General features: G+C 34.6%; 1 protein-coding gene across 1 annotated transcript; it reads right to left on the bottom strand.

The window, feature by feature from the left end:
- Window positions 1-3,611: 3,611 nt before the first annotated feature.
- Window positions 3,612-4,643, bottom strand: LOC310925140 (olfactory receptor 51E2-like; the record flags this gene model as incomplete). The annotated part of the gene is made up of 1 exon (XM_083887012.1): window positions 3,612-4,643. One exon carries the CDS (start codon window positions 4,641-4,643, stop codon window positions 3,612-3,614), a length of 1,032 nt encoding a protein of 343 aa, XP_083743138.1.
- Between the last annotated feature and the right edge of the window lie 6,170 nt (window positions 4,644-10,813).

Here is a 10,813-nt window from a genome sequence, read left to right as displayed (position 1 = left end):
TCAGCGTCCGAGTGGACAGAGCTGCAGAGCGAAGGAGGATAAGGGTCTGCAGGACGTCCTCACTTGCAGAGTGGACCTTAACGTCATCGAGAGAGCCGCCAATCAACTGAGAGGATCCAGTTTGAGCCTCATTTGCATGAAACATGTTCACGTTATGATTTATTCAATTTAATGATTTTTTTCTGCAAAAGTACAAGTGTCCTGAATGCACCAGTCCCTGCTGTAATGTACTGTTATTTTACAAACGCAAGTTTTATTTGAACATTGAACATTTAAAATGAGAATATTTTATTAGTGTGTGTGTGTGTGTGTGTGTGGTAGACTGAATGAATCATTATAACAAGATGAGAATAAGAAAAACGCCCAACATGTCTTTATTATTTATATTGTTAGCTTTTAGTTTGACAAACTTAATGATGTTTTTCCACTCAAATATGAAGAAGAAACTGTTTAAAAAAGAATCTGATATTGAAACTTGACAAAAGCTGTCATAATAACGTCTACAGTGTAAAACAGACAATAACTAAAACAAAGTTTTGTACTATAGTGAAACTATGGTATTCAGGTCAAACCTATTTAAGCACACGGCCAAAATGAGATTGATGAGATTACAATGGATTTTACTGATTTGTAATTTTTTTTTTCCTAAAGAGGCAAACAGGTCCAACTCTAGTTTGCTGCTCACTTGTTTTTTCAGAAGTACATTTTAACATCAGTGGTTCTGTCTTTCCTGGGGTGGTTTTGTGACCCAGATGCTGTTCAGTTTGCCTATTTTGGTTCTCGTGGTAACGCTGTCCCTGTAAGATTCACGGCGGGGAAACGGCAAGTTCGATCGGGAAGGGAGTTTGTTTGTTTGCTCGCTGGACTGAACGACGTGGACACAGCGAACCTTTACCCGTCTCCGTGTCCACATTCAACTTTCTCTCCTGTCTAGTCACAACTTCGTACGATGTTTTCCTGCCAGGTGAGCACATATCTCTGTACCCATGTGATTGTATTTATTTGAAAATAAATGCATTTTTTTTCTCTGTGTTACTGTTGTTTCTATGAAGCTAAAGGGCTAGCGTTGGCTAATCGCTATAAGCATGTTAGCTGCTAATCAGAAAAGTGAATGCAGTTGATGCACTCATACTGTTGAAAATGAAAGGTTGAAAGTGTATGTTATAATAATAATAATATATTATATATATTATAATAATAATTTGAACACTGGTATGTTTACTGCACAGTTTAACCCTTTAAGGCATGCACCAAGAAAAAAGCAAAGGAAAAATTATTTATTTGCATTTTTTATTATTTTATTTTATTTACTTATGATAACAATGACAACAATCAATGTATATATATATATATATATATATATATATATATATGTTTTTTTGTTTTTTTTTTAAATTAGACCCATCGTATTTCAGATACAGGCCTCTACCAAACGGTTGAGATGCCTGTTCATAATAAACCTGGTTTGCATAATTCATAAAGTGCAACATTCAGAACAAGTCACATTAATTTAGTGTTAGTGAGTTCAGCTTGATGCATTTTTCAATGAGATATAGTGACTTAAAGGTGAAGTAAGTAGTTTATAGTGCCATCTAGAGGAGAGGCTGAAATTTACAACATTGAACTGCTCCTCTGCTCACCCCCTCCCTTCCCTGAGCGCTACGGTATCCTCAGCTGGTCAAACGTCGTCCTCGTCGTCTTTCTCCGTGTCAGCAGATGAGGTTCGTGAGGTGAGGGAGAGGGCGGAGCTACCGCGGCCGTAGCAGACGAAGCGGAGAGAGAGGAGGCGGGACTTCTGCTACAAGTAAAGAGACGCTTGATTTGTTCTCTCGCGTTTGTCCTTACAGGCTCCGGTAGAAACATGGCGTCTCGCTGCTAACAGTGGCTATGCAACCGCGGCCCGCGACCATGTTATTTTACATGACTTTTTGAAACACTACAAAAATGAAACAAAAACTATTATACAGCGACTAGACAATGCAGGAGCACATAATATGTATAAAAAAGTGGATTTTGGGTCATATAAACCCATAAATACTACACAGTGTCCCTTTAAAGTGTGGTCGACCAAATGGTTGAGTAGAACCTTAAAGGGTTAAAGTAATACGGGGCATTATTGAGGTATTCTACTCACAAGCGCCCCCCACAGCCTCTTCTTCCACTGCTCCTCTGATTAGCGTTGCAGGAAACAACACGTCTTCTCACAATGTACAGTCACTTTTCCTTATGTTTTCCAGGAATATGACATACCTCACACAGTTGTAGTCATTTTGTCACACATAAGTTACAACAAGTCCAGTTTATTCTTCAGTGTCGCCGCCACGCTGTAGCTATGGGGAGTTTCCCCAATGGCGCCATTTAGCACACATGTATCTTTGGACTTTTGTTCTGAGACAGATATGTTCCACTTCAGTATACATTTTATTTGGGACATAGGGCAAATACAAATAGGTTCTTGGTTACAGTTTCTACAAAGGCTGAACCATGAGCCTCTCTGTCGCCCTCTCAAGGTCATAGTCCACATGTCAGTCTCCATGTGGACAGACGTCTTCTTTCATTAATACTGATGTTCATTCATTAAACTGTGTTAAAGGGCTAGTTTTTTGAAGTGCAGTCAGTAGTCAGCACTGACGCCAAGAACCAGCCTGAGACGCATTGATTTGCTTTATTGTTGGTGGAGGAGAGTGAGTGGTTTACAGAAAGACACAAACTTCAGTTTCCTGTCTAAAAGGCTGTCTAATAGTGAGGCAAAGAAGTGAACATATCGTAGAATATCCTAAAATGATCTAGATTTTATTATGTGAGCCTTTTTTTAACGGCTTACATCTGTTTTTTTGTTGTGTCCCCAGTAGCAGCAATGTTTTCTCTGTGAGTGAGCCTCCATGTTTCAGCGTCATTTAAATCAGGGTTGTAACATTATTGTTTACTGCAGTTTTCTAATATTACCAGTTTTAGCACTCTTGCCTTCGCAGCAAGAAGACCCAGGTTCCTGGGTTCGAGCCCCGTTTGGAACAACTTCGGAACAAGGGCCTTTCTGCAAGGAGTTTGCATGTTCTCCCCGTGTGTGCGTGGGTTTTCTCCGGGTTCTCCGACTTCCTCCCACAGTCCAAAAACATGCGATATGGGGATTAGGTGAATTTGGTCACTGTGAAAGTGTGAGTGAATGGTTGTTTGTCTCTATATGTGGCCCTGCGATGGACTGGTGAACTGTCCAGGGTCCCGCCTATCGCCCAAAGTCAGCTGAGATAGGCACAGCACCCCCCGCGACCTTCTGGCTTGACTTTATATTGTTGATTTTAAAATTTTTTATGTTTTAAATTGTTTTAATTTCATAATTGATTTAATTTCTGCTTGATTTTAAATTGTCTGATGTTTTAAATGGTTTTAATATCTATAATTGATTTTTTAATCGATTCTGCTTTAATTTCAAATGCATTTCCTGCCTGTAAAGCACTGTGAATTGCCTTGTGTAAGAATGACGCTATACAAATAAACTTTGCCTTGGCTTCATTCTTGGTGCAGGGGCTGTCACAGCGCAGTCAGAGTCAGTGCCTCGAACAGCCCCCTTAAAATCAGTCAGCATCGGTAACCATGGAAACAGAAACAAGAGATCATGATTCACATCTCGGTGTAAAATCTTTAGTCAGAGCAGTTGTTTTGTTTCCTGCAGGAGAAACTTTTTTTGTCACTATTTTCTTCACTCTGAGTTTAAAAATCCTGAAGAAACCGTTCTGGATTTCTTTGGTGCGAACGCCGTAGATGACGGGGTTAATGGTGGCAGGAAAAAGGATATACAGGAGTCCCATGAGGGTGTTGACGCCCGTCGGTATGGGAATGTTCAGATTGTGGGACAGGAAGGTGATGCTGCCGACCAGATAGAAACACATCATGACAATCAGGTGAGTGCCGCAGGTGTGGAACGCCTTCCAGCGGTCCTCGCTGGCCGCTGTCGCTCGCAGGACGACGCTCAAGATCTTTACGTAGGAGAGGACGATGAGCGATATGTCCACACCCACGAAGCAGATGATCACAGCGAGGCCCGCGGCGTCGTTCTTCTCCGTGCTGTCGCACGCCAGGCTCACCAGCGCCATGTGGTCGCAGTAGCAGTGCCAGATCACGTTGGAGTCGCAGAACCACAGAGAACCCGACAGGCCGACCAGGACCGCCATGACGGTGCCACTGCGCACCAGCGTGAAGAGCAGGAGGCCCAGCATCATGGACGAGTCGATGATGTCGGCGTAGCGCAGCGGCTGACAGATGGCGACGTAGCGGTCCAGAGCCATCGCCAGGAGCAACGTCGACTCCACCGACGACAGGAAGTGAGTGAAGAACATCTGAGTCAAACAGCCGCCCAGCGAGATCTCGTCCCAGCCGAAGAGGAGGCCGAGCAGCATCTTGGGGACGATGGCGGTGGCGACGAAGACGTCGACGACGCAGAGCGCGCAGACGAGCAGGTACATGGGGATGTGCAGGCTCTCCACGTGGCGGACGACGTGAACGAGCAGCGAGTTTCCCAGCAGCACTGACGCGTACGACGCGGCGAAGGGTATCGCGAGCAGGCGGCGGTGTCGCTGCAGCTCCGGGAAACCTCTGAACACAAATGAGGTGTGAGAGAAATTCCTGCCCAGAGAGGCCTCCAACATGGTGCTGGTGTTACCTGAGCAGAGAGAGAGACATCAGACAGAAACAATCAAACACAGAGAGGACAGAGGGGAAAAAAACAACAACTCAGTTACATGTTTGATTTAATTAAAGGGCTCATATTATGCCCTATTTCTCCAAGTTAACCTAGTTCATGGTGTCCTAATGAATATCAAAATACCATAAGGATGAAGCACCACAGCAGTCCAATCACCTGCCAAAACAGCCCTGTTCAGAACGCTCTGTTTAGTAGTATCTCTTAAAAAAACAACAACGTCAAACTAAACTTAAGGGACAGGAAATGACATCAGCCACAGAGGCTACTGGGAGCTAACAGCAGTTAGCATTTGGAAAAGTGATCATTTGCAGGCTCTAGCAGGCACATTGCCGTTAATATATAACATGTATCCACTGGACAGATAAATCCTCTGAGGCTGGAAGTTTGTGTAGCACTCTGTGCTGCACTGTGGAGCCAACAATAGAACTCTTCGCAGACTTCTGGTTTTCGGAGCTCCGTGAGACAACAATTCCAGGAATTTAGCACATTGTGACGTCCCAGTGAGCGCGGAAGTCATCATCGCGTGTTTTATCTCCTGTACTTAGATTGAGGAGGACCACAAAAACATGAGTGAGTCATCTTTTTTCACACTTTGCTGACTGATAGGACCTCCAGAGTCCCAAATATAAGGATTTAAATGATCACAAAGTTGATTTAGCATAATATGTCCCCTTTAAAACATTTTTTTTGGGGGCAAATTGAAATGAATCACTACCTGAAATGAGCAGTATGTAAATGCATGTGCGAGAAAAATAAACATGAACTCAAAGACACAAATGTCACATTGGATTCTTTATGCAAATGAAATATATGCAGTACATTATTTTGAATTTGCGTTGATGAAATATTATGTACAGTACATATGAGGTAAAACATATTTGGTATTTGGACACTTTTTCTCAGTTGTCGCTACCGCCTTGCACTTTGTAAGGTAACATTAGCAATTAAAACTTCCTCTTTCAATTTAAAACATATTGTTGTTATTATTATTATTATTATCATTATTATTATTATTATTATTAATAATAATAACAATAATAATTATAATAATCAATTATAATATAATTAATAAATATAATTATAGATTTATACTTATTAATTATTATATTATAAATATAATACAATAAATATAATAATAATTATTATTATTATTATTATTATTATTATTATTAATAATAATAATAATAATAATTATAATTAACTTTATTTTTAAAGCAATTTTCTTGACAAAAGTGCTTAACAGGTCAATCAGACAACAAATATTACAAGAAACAAGCCCAACGATTCACAATGTGAGACCCTTTGTTTACTATTTGACAATTACTATAACTGTAAAAAAAACTACAACATAATTAATCACTGAATTTTATATATAGTTTTTTCAGAGTCAGTTCTTTTTTCTTTTCTTTTTAGATATATTCATGATTTATGGTTTATTTGTGAGACATTAGTATAAACAAACAAAAAAAAGACTATTAATCCATTCAATTTTATGTTGTCAAAACAATTTTTATCTACATACATATTCAATTAAATTAAATCTATATTGCAAAGTCTCACATAGCATTCACACTGCATGAAATAATTCAAATCTTTCAAAAAAGTGTATATTTAGGATGTATAGAATATGAAAAAAGCATTTCAGACACGTGTCAACAGGTGTCCATAAAATGACAAATAACATATGCTTTCAAGAACAAGTGTATATACTCTAGTATGATACACTTAAATTCTATACATTAATATTTTTTTTGTAAAAGTGAAAGTATGAAACACAGAGTCAGCAAAATTATAAAAAGGCTGCCACTATTACTCGATTCGTCTAAATTAATTGTCAATTAGACAATCGTTTAATCTTTTTTTAAAAAAATTTCTCAATAATAATTAAAGCAAGCTTTCTGATTTTTCTGCTTCTTAAATGTGAATATTTCCTGGTTTATTTGCTCCATATAACATAGAAATAATTAAAACTAGATCAACATATTTCCACATTTTCTTTTCTAATCGAGAGAAGAATCAACTGAAATGAATGGTTAGTTGCAGCAATATATGAAACATGAAGTGATGTAAAATCACTGATAATAAAATAACGCTCACAGATTTGTATTTTAGGATTTTCCTGATTATATTTGGATTTTTTTTAAATAAACCATACTTGATACTTTTTTGTGACTTACTTATAATTGTAAAGCACTTTGTTATTTGGATTTTAAAAGGTAACACCAATACTTAAATGATAAGATATTTGTTAGTTGCTTTTTCCAGTGAATACATTCATAAAACACACTCTGAATGAGGACACTTTTTCTTTTCAGTACATTAAACAACAAATCAAACGACAGTGTCCATTTCTCAGTGTGATCACAGCAAACACAAACCTGCTCCTACCTGTGATCGTCGTCCTCCAGCTCATCATCAGGAACGACTCTGTTGACTCACCGGAGGAGGAGGAGGAGGAGGAAGGTGGTGGTGGTGGTTGTGGTCTTTCGTGCCCGTTGACACTCACAGAGTTGCATTGTTACCGTCTTCTGTATTTAATCATCCTTTACTTCCTCTATTTATGATCATTCATTCTCTCCTGAGGTCAATCAACCAGGTCACTTCCCCAGTTTGTGCACGAGATTGATAACGATGCATATTATTGACCTGATCTTATCAGTTTATCACACTGAACTAAACAAATTATAATAAAGTCGTAAAAAAGCCAGGGGGCAGGTAACATAACATAATGCAATTATTAAAACATATATTTATAACGTGATACTGATTTGTGACATCTGAGTTTGTGTGTGTGTGTGTGTGTGTTTCCTCAGAGATTTAAAGTGGAAAATCTAATTAGCCTTTATCAGTCGGGAGCCTCAGTGGACACTTTGTTGTCATCCCTTCTCAGACTTAATTGTCCCCTGAGGTGAAGACAGCAGTGTTCATTATTTTCCTCCGAGAAGATTCATTGCATAAATAAATAAATAAATAAATACATTAATTAATATAATAATATTTTTTTTATATTTCGGTTTAGTTTTAGTTAATTCAACAAATGATTTAGTAGCTTTAGTTTAGTTTTTATTTAAAACTTCAAATGCTCAGTATTCTAGAATAAGTTAGTTTTGCTTTGTTCTTTGTTGATGTCTTTATTTCATATTCGTTTTTATTATTATTTTTTTATAATAAAATTTTTTTAAATTTTGCACATTTTATTTAAAACACATTAAAACGGATATTTACAGATAACATCTAAAAAAGATTCTAAAGAGATTCCTGAATTTACTTTTTTTTCAAAGTTTCCTGAATTTTATTTTCAAAAAGTTTCCTGATTTTTTTTTCAAAGTTGTTCTTTCTCTTTTTTTTAAAGCAAAACATTTTTCCCAATGTTTTTCAGTTTCCTGAAATGTTGTTTTTGATTTTTTTTTCCTGAATTTAAAATATATATATATATATATATATATATATTTTTAAGTTTCCTGAATTCTTTTTCAAAAACAGTTTCCGGATTAAAAAAAAAAAGTTTCATGAATTTATTTTCAAAAAGTTTCCTGAAGTTTTTTTGTTCAAAAAATGTTTTTCCAAAACGTTTTCTGTTTCCTTAAATTTTTGGGGGATTTTTTTTCAGTTTCCTAATTTTTTTCAAAGTTCTTTTTTTCAGTCTAGTCTTTCTTGTTTTTCAAAATGTTCAATTTTTTTCCCCGAAAATTTTTTTTTGTCCCGAATTTGTTTTTTCCTAAAAAATGTTTTTTTCCCCAAGAAATACTATTAATAATAATACTAAAAAGTAATAAATTAGTATGTTGTCCAAAATCTGACAAAAAAGTCATATTTTAGTATGTCATCCAAAATTTGACAAAAAAGTCAAAAAATATATTTTTGTCCAAAATTTGACAAAAAAGTTATAGGTTAGTATGTCATCCAAAAATCTGAAAAAAGTCATACTTAAGTATGTCATCCAAAATTTGACAAAAAAGTCAAAAAATATATTTTTGTCCAGAATTTGACAAAAAAGTTATAGGTTAGTATGTCATCCAAAAATCTGACAAAAGTCATACTTTAGTATGTCATCCAAAATTTGACAAAAAAGTCAAAAAATATATTTTTGTCCAAAATTTGACAAAAAAGTAATACTTTAGTATGCCATCCAAAATTTGACAAAAAAGTCAAAAAATATATTTTTGTCCAAAATTTGACAAAAAAGTTATAGGTTAGATGTCATCCAAAAATCTGACAAAAGTCATACTGAAGTATGTCATCCAAAATTTGACAAAAAAGTCAAAAAATATATTTTTGTCCAAAATTTGACAAAAAAGGCATACTTAAGTATGCCATCCAAAATTTGACAAAAAAGTCAAAAAATATATTTTTGTCCAAAATTTGACAAAAAAGTTATAGGTTAGATGTCATCCAAAATTTGACAAATAAGTCAAAAAATATATTTTTGTCCAAAATTTGACAAAAAAGTTATAGGTTAGATGTCATCCAAAAATCTGACAAAAGTCATACTGAAGTATGTCATCCAAAATTTGACAAAAAAGTCCAAAAAAGTTATAGGTTAGATGTCATCCAAAAATCTGACAAAAGTCATACTGAAGTATGTCATCCAAAATTTGACAAAAAAGTCCAAAAATATATTTTTGTCCAAAATTTGACAAAAAAGTCAAAAAATATATTTTTGTCCAAAATTTGACAAAAAAGGCATACTTTAGTATGCCATCCAGAATTTGACAAAAAAGTCAAAAAATATATTTTTGTCCAAAATTTGACAAAAAAGTTATAGGTTAGATGTCATCCAAAAATCTGACAAAAGTCATACTTAAGTATGTCATCCAAAATTTGACAAAAAAGTCAAAAAATATATTTTTGTCCAAAATTTGACAAAAAAGGCATACTTTAGTATGCCATCCAAAATTTGACAAAAAAGTCAAAAAATATATTTTTGTCCAAAATTTGACAAAAAAGTTATAGGTTAGATGACATCCAAAAATCTAACAAAAGTCATACTTTAGTATGTTATCCAAAATTTGACAAAAAAGTCCAAAAATATATTTTTGTCCAAAATTTGACAAAAAAGTAATAGGTAAGTATGTCATCCAAAAATCTGACAAAAGTCATACTTAAGTATGTCATCCAAAATTTGACAAAAAAGTCAAAACATATATTTTTGTCCAAAATTTGACAAAAAAGTAATAGGTTAGTATGTCATCCAAAAATCTGACAAAAGTCATACTTAAGTTTGTCATCCAAAATTTGACAAAAAAGTCAAAAAATATATTTTTGTCCAAAATTTGACAAAAAAGGCATACTTTAGTATGCCATCCAAAATTTGACAAAAAAGTCAAAAAATATATTTTTGTCCAAAATTTGACAAAAAAGTTATAGGTTAGTATGTCATCCAAAAATCTGACAAAAGTCATACTTTAGTATGTCATCCAAAATTTGACAAAAAAGTCAAAATATATATTTTTGTCCAAAATTTGACAAAAAAGTAATACTTTAGTATGCCATCCAAAATTTGACAAAAAAGTCAAAAAATATATTTTTGTCCAAAATTTGACAAAAAAGTTATAGGTTAGATGTCATCCAAAAATCTGACAAAAGTCATACTGAAGTATGTCATCCAAAATTTGACAAAAAAGTCAAAAAATATATTTTTGTCCAAAATTTGACAAAAAAGGCATACTTTAGTATGCCATCCAAAATTTGACAAAAAAGTCAAAAAATATATTTTTGTCCAAAATTTGACAAAAAAGTTATAGGTTAGTATGTCATCCAAAAATCTGACAAAAGTCAAACTGAAGTATGTCATCCAAAATTTGACAAAAAAGTCAAAAAATATATTTTTGTCCAAAATTTGACAAAAAAGGCATACTTTAGTATGCCATCCAAAATTTGACAAAAAAGTCAAAAAATATATTTTTGTCCAAAATTTGACAAAAAAGTTATAGGTTAGTATGTCATCCAAAACTATGACAAAAGTCATACTTTAGTATGCCATCCAAAATTTGACAAAAAAGTCAAAAAATATATTTTTGTCCAAAATTTGACAAAAAAGTTATAGGTTAGTATGTCATCCAAAAATCTGACAAAAAAGTCAAAATATATATTTTTGTCCAAAATTTGACAAAA

Source organism: Microchirus variegatus, assembly GCF_963457635.1.
Source record: "Microchirus variegatus genome assembly, chromosome: 3".
Taxonomy (NCBI): Eukaryota; Metazoa; Chordata; class Actinopteri; order Pleuronectiformes; family Soleidae; genus Microchirus; species Microchirus variegatus.
This window is presented reverse-complemented; position numbering and strand designations above follow the sequence as displayed.